Source organism: Micrasema longulum, unplaced genomic scaffold (genome assembly GCF_059751315.1).
Source record: "Micrasema longulum isolate JH-2025_06_02 unplaced genomic scaffold, ASM5975131v1 h1tg002448l, whole genome shotgun sequence".
NCBI lineage: Eukaryota > Metazoa > Arthropoda > Insecta > Trichoptera > Brachycentridae > Micrasema > Micrasema longulum.
Genome location: NW_028279593.1, coordinates 40,976 through 62,863, shown reverse-complemented (window position 1 = coordinate 62,863; position 21,888 = coordinate 40,976). Strand labels below are relative to the sequence as shown.

At 32.1% G+C, this 21,888-nt stretch overlaps 1 protein-coding gene across 1 annotated transcript in view; it reads right to left on the bottom strand.

Annotated features, from left to right (window-relative positions):
• The window catches only part of LOC148272168 (protein fem-1 homolog CG6966), a 219,742-nt gene extending 198,375 nt beyond the window's left edge, over nucleotides 1-21,367 (bottom strand). The window contains exon 1 of the mRNA XM_088240421.1: nucleotides 21,130-21,367. Coding sequence (XP_088096547.1) covers nucleotides 21,130-21,198 — 69 coding nt within the window. The 5' untranslated portion in view covers nucleotides 21,199-21,367. The remainder of the gene's footprint in view (nucleotides 1-21,129) is intronic.
• Nucleotides 21,368-21,888: the final 521 nt, after the last annotated feature.

Here is a 21,888-nt window from a genome sequence, read left to right as displayed (position 1 = left end):
ATTCGCTTGAAAAAGGCAACTTCTACATATCCATTTATATATTTTTTATACTTACCTAGAGTACATTGTTTTAAAATACGTCATCACTATCGTGCGATCATCGTAGATGACTCCAGATATTTTAGATCCATCGATTAAGATTCGAGTTTTATATCGCTATAATGCGAAAATCTAGTAAATAAATCGATCAAGTTGTCGAGATTTACGACTGAAGGATAAAACATAGAAATCTTGAAAAGATTTATACAAAATATAGCAGTTTTTTTATGGCAGTAATTTATCTTAAGTCATTTTTGAATAAGATTTGATTATCGACCATTAAAAAAAAATGCTAAACATTAATTCTAATCTTTCTAATAGGAAAAAAAACAGTAGGTATTAAGTAATAATAACAAAGGATTCTAAACTTTTTCATCACTCCTACTCGAAGAAGAAACGGCTTTAGAAGTTATTCTATGAGACAAGGTGGAACGCAAATAATTCAATTAATCAGAAATGCAAAAGTGATTCCAATCAAAGGGGCAATTCCATGCATCTGGTAGCTTTGAACGATTAAAGGGGAAACCATTTTAATTTATAGTAATTGTTTATCGAACAAAACAATGGCATTCCTGAAAGCGAGTTATACTCGTACATCAGACTTATGTGCGTTCAATGCTTTAAACAGTAACAATAATAATGATAACACTATCGCAAAATAAATAAGCATTAATTTATTAATCAAATCATGAATGATATTTGATTGGGCTTAAACAAAAGGAAATATATAGCATGTATAATGCGCGTTCCGTCCAAAGATTGGCAGGAGCCAAGTACCTGTATATATTATAGAGAAATGTATTTACCATTGTCAAATGGGCCTTATAAGTTCGTAAATAAATAAATACAAATTTGACTTCTGAACAATCGGTACGTACATATTGTTGTTATACAATAAAATCAGCTAATCTTTGCTAACGATAAAAATCATTGGAAATATATATATAAAGGCACAAATTATTGATAAAATAACTTACGTAAACGCAAACGCGTAAACGCGTAGAACAATAATGTGGTACTGCAATCAAAATTTACGTGCTTTTTATGTAGTCTCACAAAACAAAAGTACTAATGTGGATTTTTTATTTTAAAGTCAGATCGGACCATGCCCAGACAGTTGCCAGACAATCTGTAACTTATTTATTTATTTATTATTTATAAATAACGGCCGAAGCCAATTTGTACAAAATTAAAGTCAAATATAATAGAAAGAAAACATAGTTAATTATTATGGTTAAACTCAATCTAAGTAATGCGTAGGAAAACAAAAATTAAAAATTTTAGTAAAACAGTGAAGTGTAGAATAAAAGTAGTAAATAAGAGATGCATTTTAGTTTTGTAAATCTTACATAGGCACACATATTCAGCAAAAATAAAAATAAATAAACCTCAATATGAGTATATTATACAAACAGACTGCTCTGGTTCATAACAACATTATTATGTTATCTTATTTAAACAGTATTGTAATATAAGGTCAAGAAAGCCCCATTTTTGAGGAGAATTCCGCAGAAGTCACTTGGAATCAGTGGGTTCATTATAACTTTAAGTGGGATTTTCCAAATAATAATAGTAAAAAAAATAGTGTTCCTGGGATTTCTGATGTTTTTTACATTAAAACAAAGTGGACTTCAGATTTTTATTTCATCTTAAAAAAACATTTTTATGACGAAAGTGTATATCGGTGATTTATTTACATATAAAAAATAAAAGAATATAGGAGTAAAATCTCAAGAATGTTTACCACTAAAATCATGCTTAACAAATCGAATGTAAATGAAAAACAAAAGTAAAATGCAAACAGTAAATTTTGGATTACCACAAGGATCTATTTTGGGTCCACTATTATATATTCGATATATTAATGACTTATCACTGTACAATTTTAAAGGAAACTTGGACTATTCTATAAAAATCAAACAGACGTATAAACAAACAATGACATAAACAAAGACTTACTCGTAACTATGTTGACTAAATGAACAAATACAAACTTTGAATATAGAAAAAAATGTCATAAAGTAGATGCTTACATAAATGACGAAATTCTAACTGAAATTGAACATGTTAAATACTTAGGACTAACAATAGACAGACAATTGACACGGACAATTCATATCAACAATTTAATAAGCAAAGTGGCGACATTATCGCGTCATTTTTTTTAAATCAAAAACTTTGTTCCAAAAACGGAAAAAATTCTAAGGTATGAAGCCTATGTAAAAATTATAATATGTTATATGCAACTACTATTGGTAACAGGAAATCAAAATGACATAAACAGACTACAAAGACAACAAAATAAAATATTAAAGTTAATATATGACCTCCCCTATCTAACAGCAACTAAAGAACTTTTTAAACAAACTATGAAATTAAATGTTACTGAACTCTTTAAACAAGAATCCTTAAAATTTATTCATAAATTAGCCACTGATTTAATTGTAGACGACGAACTAAAATTAGAAAAAAAATGTACTAAACATGGACACAATACGAGAATATCAGAAAAATGTCATATATAACCACCTAAAAAGGAAAGGACAAGGACAGTCGAGACTGAAATTGTACAATAAACTACCAGAAAAACTAAACAAAAGACTTGGACAACCTTTACAAAATATGTTTAAAATATTATCATTAGCAGCAGAATATGAATTTTAAAAGTAAAAATATTTTGTTAAATGCATGTAACCCGAAAGGGTTTATCAATAAAAATTAAAATAAAAATTTAAAAAAAGGTTATTGCGATAATTTCTGCATTTTTAACTGTAAAACAGCAAAAGAGGATTCCCGTGTTTTCCTTTAAGGAGTCTAAGGTACATATATGATTTATTTACATCCACCTAAGAGTAATTAAAAGCACGTTTCTTAGTAACCATCGCAAATTCACAACCGTCCACAGAAGGGTGGGGAAACCTGTAAACGCTTTTAAAAAAATACAAGAATTTCGAAGCAATAAACAAGTTAAGTTAGTCTCGGACCGATACGAAACATGATCTACTAGCAAAGCGGGCCACTTGTGAAACATGCTTGATTTTATTACGATATATTATTTTGAAATAAATGTCAAGGCTCGCGCAGGAGAAGGCTTACTAAAGCGGGCCACTCACAGCCGAGTATCGATATACTGAGCATAGAGTAGATGGAGATACTGAAGTGACGTACCTACGTGTTGCAGCAATGGTCCGGCACCCAAATGCAACGGAAAATGTTGCTCAGTGATTGATAGGTGATAATGCGAGACGAAATTTCGACCAAGGCTGATTGATTTTGATGGCAAATAGCGGAATCTGATATCTGACCTTATTTCAAACCCAATGAATAAATTGATGTGAACACACGCGTTTTTAAATTTATTACAACAGAGAGGGAAAACATTTTTGAGAAGGCAATATGGAAGTCTAGGCATTTACAGGGCTTATGACCTGTCATTGGCTGGTTTAAGTGGCCACTTTACACACTGTGTAACATTCACCATTCTGCCTATGTTTGAACATCCACATTTACTCAACTCTTCCGTCTGTTGACTTTTGTGAAGTAAAAGCGCTGAAACCTTTATCACGTGGATGAGATTCATCCGGCTGAACAAAAACACCTACTAGGCAACGCCCGAAAACAATTTTCCAATTTTTATACTTCTTTTACCAGGTAGCAATTCAACGATGTTTAAGTATGTCCAAATGCTTGCAGACTGGCTGGATTTCCTCACCAGGGAATTAAAATTTATTTCGTTCATATTTATATAAGTCAAAATACGTTTGATTGTAAATAAATATTATTTTTTCGCTTGATTAGTTTAAAAAAATATATATTGATATGCGAAACTGAAGAAAGACATAAGTCTTTATGAACAGTTTCGGAAAAGGGGTGGATGCTTTCATTGTAAGTCAAAATACGTAAAATATTAGAACGGGCGAAATTGCGAAAAAATCCGGATTTGAATAATCCATAAATCAATTAACAATGAAAAAAAAAAAAAAAAAATATTTATTCATATAAAGATACATATTTAAAAAATAACGTATCTTTAACTCTATAAGGCCAAGAGCTCTGTGTTGAGTTGGGATACAACATAATAGACAGTGGAAGCAGCATATTATTAAAGAAAGAATACTACAAACATTGAGATAAAATATATATAGATGACACTCTAAGCTAAAAAGTCGTCCCCAAAGTATTGACCAGCGGACGGAGCAAGTGTCGTTACATCATATCACGTCGACTTTGGCAAGCCAAACACGTGGTACAGTAAAAAGAACGGACTGTTTACATCGGTCTACTGTAAGTTCTATTCAGTACGTCGCTCCCTTCCGCATACGCGTCACCTTTTTTCCGTTTCACTGTACGCCCGACTAACTGATCAGGACAGAGACAAGAGATTACTCACGAATGATGACTAACTGGTAACATATTAATAACACGTTTTTTTCACATTTAAATAGCTATTTTAAACAAGTAACGATTACGATAAAAACATAACTTACCGGTGAAAAGTTATACCATCGCTTTTCCAGATGGATTTGTGCAGTATCTTAGCGTGCATATAGGCATTTTAGTAATTGCGAGGAGAAAAAAGTTCAGAAGTAGCCGGGGACTGCTCGCAACAAACTAAAGTCCGTTCTATCAAACATATACCAATTGGCCGCAGGTTGAGGGACCATATTTCGAACGCTCATGCTTACTTTAGTTATAAAATAAATACAACCTTCGGTCAAATAGGATTGGCCTACTACTCGGTTAAAGTCGTCCCCAAAGTATTGACCAGCGGACGGAGCAAGTGTCGTTACATCATATCACGTCGACTTTGGCAAGCCAAACACGTGGTACAGTAAAAAGAACGGACTGTTTACATCGGTCTACTGTAAGTTCTATTCAGTACGTCGCTCCCTTCCGCATACGCGTCACCTTTTTTCCGTTTCACTGTACGCCCGACTAACTGATCAGGACAGAGACAAGAGATTACTCACGAATGATGACTAACTGGTAACATATTAATAACACGTTTTTTTCACATTTAAATAGCTATTTTAAACAAGTAACGATTACGATAAAAACATAACTTACCGGTGAAAAGTTATACCATCGCTTTTCCAGATGGATTTGTGCAGTATCTTAGCGTGCATATAGGCATTTTAGTAATTGCGAGGAGAAAAAAGTTCAGAAGTAGCCGGGGACTGCTCGCAACAAACTAAAGTCCGTTCTATCAAACATATACCAATTGGCCGCAGGTTGAGGGACCATATTTCGAACGCTCATGCTTACTTTAGTTATAAAATAAATACAACCTTCGGTCAAATAGGATTGGCCTACTACTCGGTTAAAGTGTACAATCTACTTCCATTATCCATAAAGACAATTAGTAAGTTCTCACAATATAAAATTGGTATTAAAAAATGGATAGTGGAGGTGGGTTGCGCACGGATCGATGAGTGGATCAAGCCAAATAGGTCAAATGTGCGCACTGTTTATGATTTTTTTTCTATTGGTATATATAAATTGGTTATGTTTTTTATGAATATTTTAGTTTTTTATTTTTATTATGTTAATGATAATTAGGTTAATTGGATTAATTACGTTTTTAAAAAAAAATTATTATTATGTTAACTTCGTGAAATAGCTAATCTTAGGCATGTTTCACATTTTGTAAAATGTTTCCCTCGGCACGGGACACCCCAGTGAGGGAACATTATTATGAATAAAAAAAAAAGAATACAAACAATGAAAAAGTATAAATAAATAATAAATACCTCAATGACTACAAATACGATTTATTACATAAACTGAAATATTTAACAACACGCTTAATAGTACTTTATATAAATCTATGCAATGTCTAGCAGCAATCTCCTTCAATTCGTTTATAAATAATTAAATAAAAGCATTCTAAATAATATGTGAGAAGCGTGAGAATACGGGGTTTTAATACCTACGTTCAGTGCATTCGAATGTTTAATGGCCTATATTAATGTGGTAGTGCCTGTCGGTGAACCGAGTATATGCATACAAATTTCGTTTGTGTTGGCACGACCACAAGAATAATTTAATTTGAAAACTTTTTGTCACGTCACGCACACATAAACAAAGACCATTAATTATCTTAATTGGCTGTATCACCTGCATACTTACACTTTTTTCAAAATATTGAAATACAGTACTCTTTTGATAATCGGGCACTTCACTTCTCCACCCCTGCTCACTTCTCCACCTCTGCCAGTAATCCAGCGTTTTTATACAGGCAGCTACCAAGCCTGTAGCTATTGGTACAAAACTACAGTAGTACTGTATTGTAATTTGAATTATTGTAAATTTTGTTTATTATAACACTTTAATTGTGTGTATGTACTAATCTTTATATATATAATTCCTCTGTACGTGTGATGTCACTGAACTCTTCCTAAACAGCTTAACCAATTTACGCGCGGTTTTCAGAGAAATACAGATCTTTGCGCTGTGCGTGTTCGTAGATATTAAAATCTTCAATCTAATATGTAAAAAAGAAGTAAGGAGCATAAACGTTTTATTCATCTACCAGGTTGCATTCGAGTAGAATGCATTTTTAAAAAATGGAAAGATGTTGTTTTTTTGTGTATAAAAAAGTTTATTTTTGAATGTTTACAAACAGCATTTGTTTTTGTGGATCTCAATCAGATTCTTTCCTTAAATTCAATATAATTTCGACCCATTTACAGGTTGTCAAATTATAAAAAATATAAGTGGTACATAAAAACAAAGTGATTTTATTTTATTTTAATACATTAAATATTAATGTTCCACAAAGTAAGTGCTTCAAACATCAAAAATATTATTAAAATTATTGATCAAACATATTTAAGGACAAATAATCAATACAAAGTTTGTATAATTATTTACGATTAAATTATATTCGATTGCGTACTAAATTAGTACAATAAAACACTGGAATTGAACGTATTCAACAAACCACCGTTCTTGATTTTAGGAAATAAAAACACGTTTTGAGAGCCAATTCAATTGCTAGGTTTGAAATAAGGCTGTTGTTAATAAATTGTATTTTGAACTTGTTATAAACATTGACCCGCGAAACCAAAAACCAATGTCAGCTGCTATAAAATGCTCAATAGTTTCATTGATATCCCAGTGCAATTAATTCCTCTCAATGCAATGTTCCCCCTCGCAGGCTTAGAGAAAATAAAACCAGTGGCTTTAAACCAATGAGGAATTTCAGTCCTTATTTAATACTGACTCCGATGATTCTTCTACATTATTATACGATAAACTAGTCAATAATGTATTCTCTTTATTTGATTTATCTCCCTCGATTGAACGCGAACAAAGGTGTCGAAAATGCTTACTTTCTTCTACTTGATATTCTATTTTGAGTCTTGTAATAAAAAATAATAATACAAATAACGTAAAAGCAAACACAACATCTTGTAAAGCAGAATTTTTCTTTCTAATGACATTCAATTCAATTCAATTGAAATGAATTTTATTTTAAATGTTATATTTAAAATAAATATTTTAAATATAACATTTACATTACAAAAATATATTTAATACGTACATATTATAAAAAAGAAAAAAAAATACACGAAAGGGACTCGTGTCAAAGTAGTAGAAGAATCCTGCTCCGGAAATCCCCTTCGGATACATGGAACAGATCAATATCAAGAGCGATGTTGTTCAGCGGTAGCCCTTCCAACAGGCATAACCATAGGCAGCTTAGTCCTGAATATCGGAATATGAAACAATCTATGCTGACGCTGTCTTTGGTAATTATCAGGAACATACAAACCAATGCTCATCATAATTTCAGAATTATCGATCATACCGCGCAACAATTGATAAAAATGTGTAGTCAAATACACATTCCTTCTAGTCTCTAAACTGTTGTAGCCAAGCATACCCTGGATAAACTCGGTCGGGTAGAGCCAAGGATAATGCCCGCAGACATATAACCTTTACCATTTTGTTGCACTTTTGGTGCTCATCATTTTTATCATTTTTATTTATTTAGAGGCCACTCTCAAGGTCATCATCATCATTCCCTTTCCGCATCTAATGGTGCAAAGGGCGCTGCTTTATTACACCAATCAATCGCAGTGTATCTTTATAGTTTTTTTGTAACACGAAGGCAGTGGCGGCTTTCCCTTGTCCATTGGCTCAATGACCCCCCAAAATTTGCCACCAAATTACAATAATTAACTTAAAATACATTATAAAGAAAGTATATAATATAATGCAATTAGGTTTTATAATATTTTTCAAAAAAATCATTCATTCAAATAAGGACCTATAAATCGTTTTTTTAGATGCCATTTAGAATACTATTAAGCACGTGCGCCGTCAAATATTCATGTTATGTCGAATGCACGGGTCATTTTTGTAACTGTCCCAAAGCTAATTAATGTCTTATCTCTAGATTTTCTCACGAGAAAGAAAGAGATGAAACGTCCCGTGCGTACATGAACATCGGAACATTTTGCCCAAAATTAATTCGAACACAGGCATTGTCCCGGTAGAGATAACAATGTGAAACAAGGAAGATCAGAATAAGATTGATAATAATAATATTGGCATTGGTCTAGACTGGAAGAGATACGATGATAAATGAATTCCTATGTTTTTTACATACCTAAGCTTACAAAGGACGAATTCTTAATGGAACGGATTATCATAAGTTTATATTTTCTCGTCCCTTTTTACAAGATTTAAATGAGCTTTAAAGTTAATATTATGATTATATATTGTTTCTTGCACATCTCCAATAACCTTGTGTTTGTTAGGGTCCTGTTTTGTTTGCACTAAACTCATATTGACTCGTAAAATTTAAATTATAAACATTTTTAGTAATTTATTTGTTTTTCAAATGTACTAGTAATTTTATTTGTGGAATTGCGATGATGACAGTTAAGAGTGAAATATATTTTTCGACGCTAGTGCGAATTAAGACATTTTTTAGAAACTTTATGAGCCAAATTGTGTAACTAGATATATTTATGTATTTTTCAAAAAAAAAAATTGTACAAAAATTTTGTGAAATACAAATGTACCTATTTAGTAAAAACAATTATCCCCCATTTTTAACCCCTTCAGCCGCCACTGCATGAAAGTATGATCATCAGCCTTTCGCTTCAGATGCCAGTCCAGGGACTAAGAAATAGTTTAGTAAGTAAAAGCACGGTAGGCAAACGCGCCAACCATTACACCACGGAAATCAAGTGGAGATTAATCAGCCTCATGATGTACTGGTTAGTGTGTTTGCCTGCCACTTAATAAATTAATAAAAATACAATTTTTAAAAATCCACCCTAAGTAATTTTACGATGTTGTGTGAATCTGTACGGCCTTCTGATTTGGGCCATAGAAATAAGGTTAGCACCGTAATGACTCTTCTTACGCACAGAGGTTCCGGGTTTGATTCCCGGTGAGATCACAATAATTATTAAATAATTATCAAATAATAATTTTCTGGGTGTTCTGTGCTGTAATTCACCATTACAGATTAAAAAAACAAATGATGCGTTGATTTTGTATTTCTTTCGAAAAAATAGTTTCCTGCGGTCAGTTACTAATGTGAATAGATTGTTCGGATGACCGCCAAAGGTTAATGCCCCCTGATGTTTCTCCGTAATGGGTAACCATTGGTCACGTTCTAATTCCGTAATAAATATAACAGTTCGGTATTATAAGATATCAAACGTACAATAATTTACGAATAAGACGGGTCATTACAAATCATTCGCGAATGACAAAAGAACTATCAGCAAAAGAATTAACAATGAAATATAAATTTTTCGTAGGAATAAAGTAACGTTTATCTGTGACGATAAACTTGTGATAAGACGCATAAAAACAATATTGCAAAATGACTTTTTGAGAAAATCTATTAGACAAAGGCCGATTTCACAAGCGTGGAACAAAGTACAAATCCGAGGAATGTAAGTTTACGTAAACAATTGTAAAGCGCCCTTGAGGTGATTTTTCACAAAAATGGCGCTGTATAAATCAGCCAAATATTAATAGTTTTAATATTAAATCCACACACGGTAAAATTAGGGTGAATTGATTTTTCGGTTGGTATATTAATTTATTTTAAAATATTTATTAAGCGGCTAGGTACTATCAGATAAAAAATATGTTAAAGGAAATCGCATAGTCTGCATCATGGTGTACTAGTAAGAACTTTTGCCTGTCATTTATTTGTTTATTTATTCATTCAAAATTACACTAGTTTAAATATTAATGAACTTATTAAGGCTTTTTAGGCTATGCCCGTGTCAAGCCACAATAAATAACAATAAAAATACATAGTAAAATTAATTAGATTAAATTATAATGACATGTGATGCAATAGAATAACACTCTAGAAAAAAAGGTATAAGTAATAAATAATATAATTCCAAAGAATACAATACAAAAAAGATAATCAGCAATATTGTAATTGCTTAAAGAAAAAAGTGAAAAAAGGCATTTTTCGAAGACCGCGAAATTATTATGGAAACTTGAGTACTTATTCATTTTTTTTAAAGGTAATTTTTTTTAAGATGCTCTTTGTCATATTTGACTACCTAGATTTGATATAATAGCAGGGAATAAAAAAAAATAGAAAAAAGGGATGTTGAAATTCTCATTGATAAAAAAAAACCTTTTTGTGTATTTCCCGCCCGCTATTAAACCCGATAATTACGTAAGTGCGGATAAATTTAGTTATGAATACTAATTCAATAAATTACCTTTAAAATAATATAATAACTATTATCTAAAGAGGTCCGTATTTCACCGGAAGACCCAGTCATTAAGAATATAAACAAATAAGCAAAGAGCATTATACATATAAATAATTTACGATGGAATCAAATGATTGTCAATTAGAACGTTTGTGAAGTGTAAAAAATAGTTAGTATTTTTTTTGCTTGGACACTTCCATAACGCATTGTTATTTTTTGAAATAGTACATAGTAGTGTGTTTCGAAAACAATGTATTTGATAACACAGAAAAATATTTCAATGTTAGGATTTTTTATTAGATTCTCGACAATTGCTTAGTAGTCAAAGGGTTAATGTTAAATAGTGAAATAGGAAAAAGGTGCGATTACGCATACAGGTGGGTAGCTAAAGATACAAAGACCTTTACTGTTTTTCCACAGAACATGTGACCCCTTTGCACATAAAGCTAACAAAGAAATTATACCTGCCGGAGGTTTAATATAAATTGTATTAGTACCCTTTAAAAACCCACGGATTTTTATTTTAAACGTCACAAAAAAAGTCTAGTAACCTAATGGGAATTTGACAGGTATTGGAAAATAGCGGAATTCTTTAGTGAATACCTTGGCCGAGGTGGTAGTAAATATTTTATCGCATCATTGTAAAGAGAAATATTATTATTTTATGAATGGAAAGGTCGGTATCCAATGTATCCATGAAGGAAATAAGCGATACCGAAGGCTCTGCGTGCGATGCTTTGTTTGTTGGAAAAATGGTGGAGACCTAACCCTTTCTGCTCTGGAAATAATTAAGGATCAACAAAAATGGGGAAGAAAAAAGAGACCGTTTTCTATTTTCTGAGTGAATTTCTGAAGACTGACGATAGTAAAATAAAAAAGTGGCTTGTGAAGTATTTTTAACGTAGTTAAATTATATTAATATAATGAAGTATTTCAGTAAATCATGTTTTCATGATTTGATACAAAATATAATTCAAACCTGGTTAAGATATACTTGTTTATTTACTGACCATGGGACGCTTTCGCTTGAGCAAAAAACACCTTCAAGAACGGTGAATCGTTTACAACATAACAATGTTTTTGAGTTTTTCCAAAGGCTTGCAGACTTTGACAGCTGCCCATGCGACGATGTAACTCCTCAAGATGTCCCCCTCACCTGTTGATGTATTGCCCCTTTTTCAGCTTTCAGAGACAGCAGATGGAGGCGCGATGCAGAAGCCTGGGTGAAGACCTATGCGACACCCCATCGGTAATGGTCCATAAAGAATTCGCACGAGAGGGAGTATCATACATGGTCAAGCTAGTGCAGGACATTGGTAAAATAAACCAAAGTAGGGCACAAAATGCCGAACACTCTTCTAGTGAACCGGAAGGCCTGTTGACTACTGCCAACGGGCCGGCTTCTCCTGAAGAGTTTTGAATGGTTTCCTCTCCGCAAGAGCAAATGCTGAGAAGTTCCAGATTGGCCCACTTTAGAATATCCTTTCGGTTACCAACATTTTCAGTTAAATTTTAAGATTAATAAACGCATAAAAGTCCACTTGTTGAAATATAAACCTTGTATATCATAAACAAGGTAAAAAAATATGCTACTCCCATACAAAGAAAAAAAAATTCTTGCAGACAGGCTAGATTTCTTCCCTATGAAGTTATTTAGATCTAAATTTGTTGCGACAGGGAGGGAAAAAAAATTTGAGAACGAAATATGGAAGTCTAGGAATTTACTAGGTTGAAGTAGCTACTTTACAGCTCCTTTATTATTAATGGAAATGGGGAACTAGAATCCCAACCGCCTATGCGCTCTGTAGCTGCAAGGCGTGTTAGGATAATTATTGTACCGCACCCTTGAAGTGATTTTCACAAAAATGGCGCTATATAAATTATCCTAAATAAAATTAAATGTATGCATGTTTTTTTAATGGTGCAAGATGCGCGCATTTGGACATCGCATTGTTCTGTCTATTTAGCATATTAAATGTATTTAAAAAATGTAACGTACTTATCTGAAATAGTATTAAACATAATTGCAACATAGTAACATAAACGATACAGGGTTAAGATTATATTATATACTATTAGAGTGAATAATCACTTAATATAATTTGGTTTTATAACTGACCCAGACAGTAAACTGATTGGAATTTGAGAATATGGTGAATCGGTTATTCCCAAAATAATTTGGTATCTGTCATTGTCATTACCAACCGAAAACTAATGATTAAATTATCCCCATACCTTCATTAGATAAAAGTTTAACAATATAGGTAATCCTTTCCCTGTTAAGGGTTAACTCAATTACGAAGGAATATATTTGGCTTTAAACACATTAATTTTACGTGCCTACTCGGTACCGTAACCGAAACGCTGTGTTTTCATCAATTTTGGTAACAAATCAAAATACGAAATTAGTACGTACTAAAGATCCGCTGAAAAAATAATTAATTGAAATTTCATTACTTAAACATAATCTGAGATGATTAGAAAAAACTATAAACTTAAGCAAATAAATATGGTTATAATTATTAACATTTTCATGCGGTTTATGGGAAGTTATGCTGTTAGGAGTTTCTCAGTGGCATTTAATCAATTACACTATAATTTATAGAAACGGAAAAACTGACAGCTAAGGTCTTGACATTGCATGATTATTTATACAATGATTTTTTAAAACTACTTCAACTGCTTACATATAATCTAATAGTGATCGAATCTGAATATCAAGACCATCGAAAATTAATCAATGATAAAATTATTCGAAGCGTCGTGGTGTAGTAATAAAGGGACACCAATAAAGTGTTTTTGTAATCTTTCTGATTTGATTGAAATTCTCTGGATCAAAAAGTACTACTACTATCGTGAGAAAATAAAAATTAACATTTTAGTAATAATTAAGTGTAAGTACCTACAAAGATTTTCCTGGAGGTAAAAAAACCTAAAATCATAATTATAGTCTAATATTTAATTATTATTTTTATCACAGACTATAGACATACTGTGGCCAAAATGGCTGATGTCAGATATAATGTGTTTGTAGAGGGTCCATGTCAAAAAAATACATATTTAACCATTTTATAAGCACATACAAACACATATACGTGGTAATGTTTTTTTTATTCATATTTACTTCAAACAGTTCATTATATTATTAGTAATATTATTTTATTATTATTATGGATAACCTTTATAACTCCATTTTCGTAATATAATACCTCAAGGGCGCTTTACAAAGTGATAAGCTTTAAAGATTAATTGGTCCCATCCCTGATGTATGGGAGCGAAGTATGGACTTGGAAAAACAGGGATGAAAGTAAGCTGAATGCTGTCGAAATGCGATCTCTCAGGCGAATGTGTGGTAAAACTATGTACGATAGATGCACAAATGTTGAGATCCGTACATTATGTAAGGCTGAGACAAGCATTATCGACAAAATCAAGAAAGGAGCTCTGCGCTGGTTTGGACATGTAGAACGAATGGACAGCGAGAGAACGGCTAAGAATATTTACAATGCGAATGTTGATGGATGCAGAAATAGAGGAAGACCGAGAAAGACATGGCATGACCAAATCCAACAAATACTTAAAGATGGACATGTCAAAAGTCGGAATAATCGGCGCGCGTGCATGAGAAGATGTATGAATGTAGAGGAAGCGAGATCTGTGTGCAAAGATAGAGTGTTGTGGCGTTCTATCCTCTCTGCCTACCCTTACGGGGAAACGGCGTGATGGTTTGTTTGTTTGTTTTGTTTGAAACTTTTAAATTTGTAATTTAAGTAAAACAATGTATTTCGTTATCACATACAACGGATTTATTCAAACGATTTAGAGGACAAATGGGTTTTATTTTTTTTGCGAAACTTCACTTCACTCTCACAGCTTCGCACCTCTGCTGGAAGAGCATTCCATGTCACCGGAGAAAAATTGTGGAGTGGCTTATACATAAGCCAACAGAGTTTGTATTCCACCCTCTGTAAAAAATGTAGCCAGTGTAATTCTCTAAGTTGTGGTGTGAAGTGACTTAACTTAGGGATTTCGAAAATAAGTTTGGCTGCGGCATTTAATACAGACTCCGGGCGAGTCATTTTGTTCATTGGAAGACCTGCCTATCAGAGTATTTCTGCCGTCATAAGAAAGAAGGACGCATCGAACATTTTTTTCGAAAATGAGTTAAATACATATTCGGAATCAGGAAAAAAATACGCATCTACTGGTACTTGAATTATCTTCGTAAAATAACCACAACCCTATTATTTTCACTAATAAATGAGACTAAACTGCAAAAAGTCTAAATATAAAAAGCTGTTCTGACTTATATAATTATTAGACTAATTGAAAAACTTATGTTTTCTTCTATTCCGTTTTCAAAAACATCTGAAATTAATGTACCTACTCGTTTTCAATTAAATTTAAGATCTGCTGGTAATTTCGAAGTTAATTTATTATTATTAGGTCGGCGTTACTAGTTTGAAAAACAGTAAATGGCCAGTAACGTCTATTTTATTTAGTCGAGTAGAATCAATTGGCATATTAACACTAAAAATAAAGACGTTTACTTGATTACTAAATAAAAAAAGGGCGTTTCTAGCTAGAAACGTCTTTTCATTGAAGTATAACTTTTTTTTGTATTTTTTTTACTAAAAAGAAGATGAAAATGTAAATTTTTAAATATATAACGTAAAATTTATTAAAATTTATATATATATTCCGTTAGGGCAAATCATAATACATACATACTTAATTTTTGTAGTATTTTTCACACAGCGAATTTTTCAATCTCCGAGTTACAAAATATTTATTTTCTCCGTTTTATGTAGAAACGTCTTTCTTATGACGGCAGATTTAAGTGTGTAATGTAATAAATGCCAACGAACTTTGCAAATTGAACTAATCAATACACATAGCTAAACAGTTTTATAAATTTCCGTGTCCCACATACAACCAGACTGATTTTTTTGTTTCACAGTCATTATCATACAGTGGCGAACTGTGACTTTTTTAATAGGTAAGCTATATTTTTTTTCGTATTTTGTACCTGCACGTACATACATACATATAAGTAATAAAGTATATACACTGCTTCTTTGGTTTCACGTGAAAACCACTTTTCTCCGCTTCACCTGCTGATAACAGAAGACGGAATACCTACTTTTTTAATTAAAATAATTTAAACAGCAATTAAAACTTAAACAGCAATTACTAACTTCTCGAAATATGTAGGTATATTTCATTATTTTAATACAGTTCATATATGCAAAGGTTAAAAAAAATTAAATATATTAAAAAATAGGTTTAATAATATAATTATATTAGTTTTTTTTGTGTAGCACTGATTGAAAACACCGTATAGTTTTTTTTGTAATTAACATTTTATACTGAAAATATTTACTAATTAAAAATAAAATAAACATATTATTGTAAGATGTCACTCCCCAATATGTACACAAAAATAGATTTTTCTTTTACGTAATGGGAAACGTTAATATATATGTTTTTCTGAATAAAACAATTATATTCTTTAGAGGTATTCGCAATAATATTGCAACGAAAATGTTGCACCGCCACGTGACCGTCACCGTCCGCTTCGTTTCCTTCTAAAAATGAATAAAGCCAAAAATTGACGCAGCACCGAGTGGAGCGCCACTAAGCCGGGCGGACGAAAGAACTGGTGTCATAAGTCAACATAATACTATCAAAGGAAAATGATCCTTGGGAAAAAATGATCGAAATGCTATTCTCCAAGTAGAGAAGCTTAAAATAATATCTGTAATCTGCGATTGGGAAGGAAAATATACCTACTGGGTTTCGAGATGTTAAAATACATTATACATTTTGTATAAGGAAATAAGCTGCAGTTATCGGCTAGTTTCTTTCCCCTACTGAGAACGGGCTGGGCGCTGGGTGCGCCGATGTTTATATTTATTTTTCAGGAAGATATTTATTTATTTATACTTTTCCATTGTTTGTATTTTTTTTTATACAGCATAATGTTCCCTCACTGGGGTGTGTTCCGTGCCGAGGGAAACATTTTACAAAAATGTGAAACATGCCTAAGATAATAATATTTAACAAAGTCATGAAATATATTTAACAAAGTAAAAAAAATTAACAAAATAAGAACAATAAAAAAAATGTAATTAAACCAGTTAACCTAATTATAATTAACATAATAAACAAAATAAAAAACAAAAATATTCATAAAAAACAACCAATTTATATAGACTAATTAATAAAATTCATAAACAGTGCATACATTTTACATATTTGGCTTGATCCACTCATCGATCCGTGCGCAACCCACCTCCACTATCCGGTGACGTTAATTTATAATAAATATAAATTATTATATTTATTTTCCCATAGTTAAAACTACTAAAAAACATTATTATTGGTAGTTAAATATAATAGTAAGCTGCGCATAATCGATTATATGGACGATTCGCTTCTGTTATCATCATAGTAATTATTAATTAAATTTGCCGGTAATTCGCTTACAGCAATTTGCAAATCAATGCAGTGATGATCTAGATCTGTTTTATACGTCCCCGTTAGTACCTATTCAAGTCCTGTATCAAATCTAAAAATAATCATTTGTGGAGTGAATAATATGATATTTACTCTTATTCCTTATTTATATAAGTATAGTGTTTAATTTTAATATTTTAATGAATTCATAAGTTTGTGTGTATGCGAGTGACAGAATTTTTTAAAATAAAATATTCTAGCAAGCATACTAATACAAACAATAATTGTATAAATATTTACAGTATTCAATTTGTAAAATTTATATTTGAAGCAACTTTGTAGTTATTCGTTATAATAAAATAAATATAAAACAACTTCGTTTTCAAACACTTATGAAAACGGAATATTTTTTTAATTTTTTTTAATCTGTATTTTTATTATGACGATAAAATACAGCATTTATTATTTTTTGGACTAGCGTAATTTACTGAACACGGACATCTAAAATGTACGGGTCTTCGGTCTTCCTGATTTAATATAAAGCTCAAATTCGGTACGACTTTGAAGGCAAATGAATAAGGACAAGCTCCGTATATGGTGACTTATATTTCCGGTTTGATGACCTCTAAGTGCCTCTAACGTCTTAAACGCCAATTAGGAGGCAGTCAGGTCAATGGTTTGGTAAAAAGGGAGTTTTACTTATTTTAATACAAATATTTTTTTAACACAAAATCGTCATGATTGTAGGACAACGACGCATGTGATTTTCTTTAACTTTAAATATGCGTTTTAATTTATTTTTTGACACTGTCACAACTCGATAAGTATATATGATAATATAAGTACAAAAGTATATTATTTGATACTTGGGTGATTTACATACATTCCATTTTTTTAAATCAGGAATATAAAACCATTTTAAGATCAAATACAAAAGAAAGTCCATGTCGCATTTTTCGCACATCCGTCGTTATCCTACGGTCACGACGAAATGTTGCGTGTCTCGATCAACTTTTATAATATAGGTCAAGTGATCAGTCTTGTGCTTTAGGTGCATGTCCAGGGACAGTGAAATGTTGCAGTCTAAGACCACTATTAAAAAAATATTTCATGCTGACCCCGCCAGGAATCGAACTCGAGACCACAAACATGGTTGATATGTTAGCCTGCCATGGTAGGTTAACAAGCCGCGCCTTCGAGGCGATCTTGTCCCCCCTCGATTTATTTTTTCGTGATTTTTACCTGAGAGTTGCCATCGAGTCGAAAACACTCAATTTCTTTCTATTTCACGCAGAGCTGTATTCTTTATACGCCTGGATACGGAGAAAAATGTTTTTTTACATTGGAATAACTGTGGGATACCAAAGTCTAATGAGTGCGCGTCCTAGGGACCTGACTTTAATAACAAATTTACAACTGCTTGTCCAACCAGCGAACGCCAAAAACGGGTTGTGGCTCCGTGGTAGTGTTGTGGGTTCCGTCGGTTTATCGATACATACATCGTCCAAAGTTGTTGTTATTGTTTCCCACATTCAAACAGTTATTTACGACAAACAGCGAAAGGCCCTAAAATTAATACTAGGGAAAATCATAAGAACGAAATATTTCTCTATAGATTGAGCTTCCATACTGACATTTCTTGGTGGGAACTGTATTTTAATAAAGTTATTCGATATTAAATAGGCGCGAAGGTTTTCACGGTCACTGTTATCAATTTGTTTCTTTTTTGGGTGATACTGCGTGCGTTGGATTTGTTAGATATGTTAAAAATAAATATTTCCGTTCTTATACACACGGACATTTTTAACGAGTTGTAGAAAACTCACTTATAGAAAATGAGAACCTATGGTCCTTAAAATATAGCTTGATTAGAATGTCGTTTGTCAGAAAAAGTGACGACATAACTTTGTAGTAACGTCAAAGGAGTGATTTATATTGACACACGAAAAATCATTCGTATCTGGCGTATTAATTTATTTTTTTAATACAATGCTTGACACATAAATCAACATAAATATATAATATCAGCTTTAAAACTAAAAAAAACTCAAATAAACCTAATTATTAACGACGTTCTTACAAGGTTTAATTTTGCAAAAACGTTAGAGATGGGACAAATTGATCAATGTAAATTGATCGAATAAAAAAATAATTCATTTGATGTTGTTCATGAAAAAAGTGAAAATGTCTTCTTTTTTGGTGAACAATTGTGTTAAACACACTATAATAGCTTGCAGACTGGCTGGATTTTCACCCTAGGGAGTTGTTTATATTGAAATTTATTTCAACAGAGAGGGAAAATGTCTTTAGAAGGGAATATGGAAGTCTAGGCATTTAGAAGAAGTATAAAAATTGGAAAATTGTTTTCAGGCGTTGCCTTAGTAGATTTGGTTCAGACGGATGAATCTCACCCACGTGATAAAGGTTTCAGCTCTTTTACTTCACAAAAGTCAACAGATGGAAGAGTTGAGGAAATTTGGATGTTCAAACATGGACAGAATGGTGAATGTTACACAGTGTGTAAAGTGGCCACTTAAACCAGTCAATGACAGGTCGTAAGCCCTGTAAATGCCTAGACTTCCATATTACCTTCTAAAAACGTTTTCCCTCTCTGTTGAAATAAATTTAAACACTATAATAGGCTTGTTTTTGCGTTTTTTATATCAATTTTCGGAAACAGAGTTTCATGATTGCATGAAATAAATGATAAAATCGATTTGATCAGTGATCAGTTATTTCCCGTCCCTAATGAAATTAGTTTGACAGCTGTCATTCTAAACAAGCTATATTTTAAGGACTATAATTGGGGTAAAGCAGGGTTCGAATCTCGGACCTCTGATCCGCGAGTCCGCGACACTAGCCGAAGGACCACAACCCAATTCCAATAACTACTAAAGCATTTTTTCGGTCATGACAAAACCCGGTTACTGGCGAAGAATTCTAAAAAAGGGGTCAAAAATAAAAACGTATTTAACTTATTATAAAGCAAATATTTCCCATTAAAACAGGTGTAAGTATTAAAATAATATTTTGTAATTTATTGTTAGTAAATAATCAAACCGCAGTTTACTGGTTAGACGCGCGTTAGATAAGGCATAATTACGTATATTACTATTACTAACATACCAATATTTTTTTGGACATATTTTGCTCATAGTTTATCCATTGGTTAAAAGTTGATTATCATGCATCAATTTCGTGAAATTATAATTGCAAATAAATAAATAAAAACCTGCTGCATGTATTTTAAATCTGTTTTTAATTTTACGTGGTTTTTTATTCATGAAAAACAAATACAAAACATTATTATTGTCGTATATACACACGACAAGCATGACGGGAGTCGGCAGCAGGCCTACATAAAATACATACTCGTATGTTAGATACTACCTAATTAATAGCAAAAACACGGACGAAAAACAAAGCTGCATGTAGCCGCAAAGTCGTGTGTAATCAATGATAGTTACATATAAAATAAAACTCATTTGATAAGACAGGGAGGGATGTTTCAGCTGAAATAAGATTGTAAAAGCAATTTTTCTAAGCTTTTCTACGATATTATAATATGAAGCCGTCAACTTGACATAAAAGACAACGCGACTTCTTTGGATCGCGCCTCTGGGGAAACCGTTATTATAACCACAATTATCACAAAAAGTCGACATAAAGTCATAATCTTATGAAGTAAAGCTAATTTACACGCATTATTTCACGAATTGTACCCCAAATCATAGCTTGAATACTGTAAAAATGGTAGAATATTTTGTTTACCTTTGTGCCAAAAATAACTCGTGGTTTCGTAACGATTTTTAAAACGACAATGGAACATTTAATTCTCAAATATACGAACAAATTAAAAAATCACACTATCGGTGACAAAAATAGGACGAATCGCGGAGTTAATGATTAATTTACTTACTTTTAGTCGATTAAGATTTCCGTCCCTAGCCGCATTATATACGACGCTCTTATGATCCATGGTAAACATGATAACAAACACAATTCACCAACCACCAGTAAAAAATGTTTTAAAAGTAGACACACGCTGTTTAAAAACAGCAACTTCACTATATTATTTAGTAAATTAAACACACGATGATTTAAGCACCGGAGTGCAGTCAAGATAAGCGCGCGCCAACAGCTGCAAAATAACTGACTGCCATTTTAGTTTACGGTGTTTGAAGTAGCAACAAAGAAAAATCCGGCAACATTGCTACGGGTAGATGATTCTGAGACAACTGTATGACAACCTGACTCACAAAAGAGGTAAATTAATATTAACTATTGCTGCGCCGTACTATAGAAATGAAATCACTTTATTGAGTAGGTGCAATACAATCATCACCTTTATTCTGTACGAAGGAAGCAGGTTATAAGAAAAAGATGAGAACTATACTTTGTCTATTTTGCTCGGACAAATTCAATGCGCCAAAGAGAGAAAGCATTATAACTTCCAAAATTCGACAAAACAATATTATTTTATGATAAATACGAGGATTTTATTTCATGCCATTAAAGAGTTAGAAACATAATGAATATATTTTTTTATGTTATATTTTGACCGTTTTAAATAAATGTAGGTTTATATCAAATAATAATAATAATACAAAAACTATTGTAAAACTTTTTTGGTTGAACAAAAAATACCAAAATGTGTATTTTTGGTAACAATAATTAC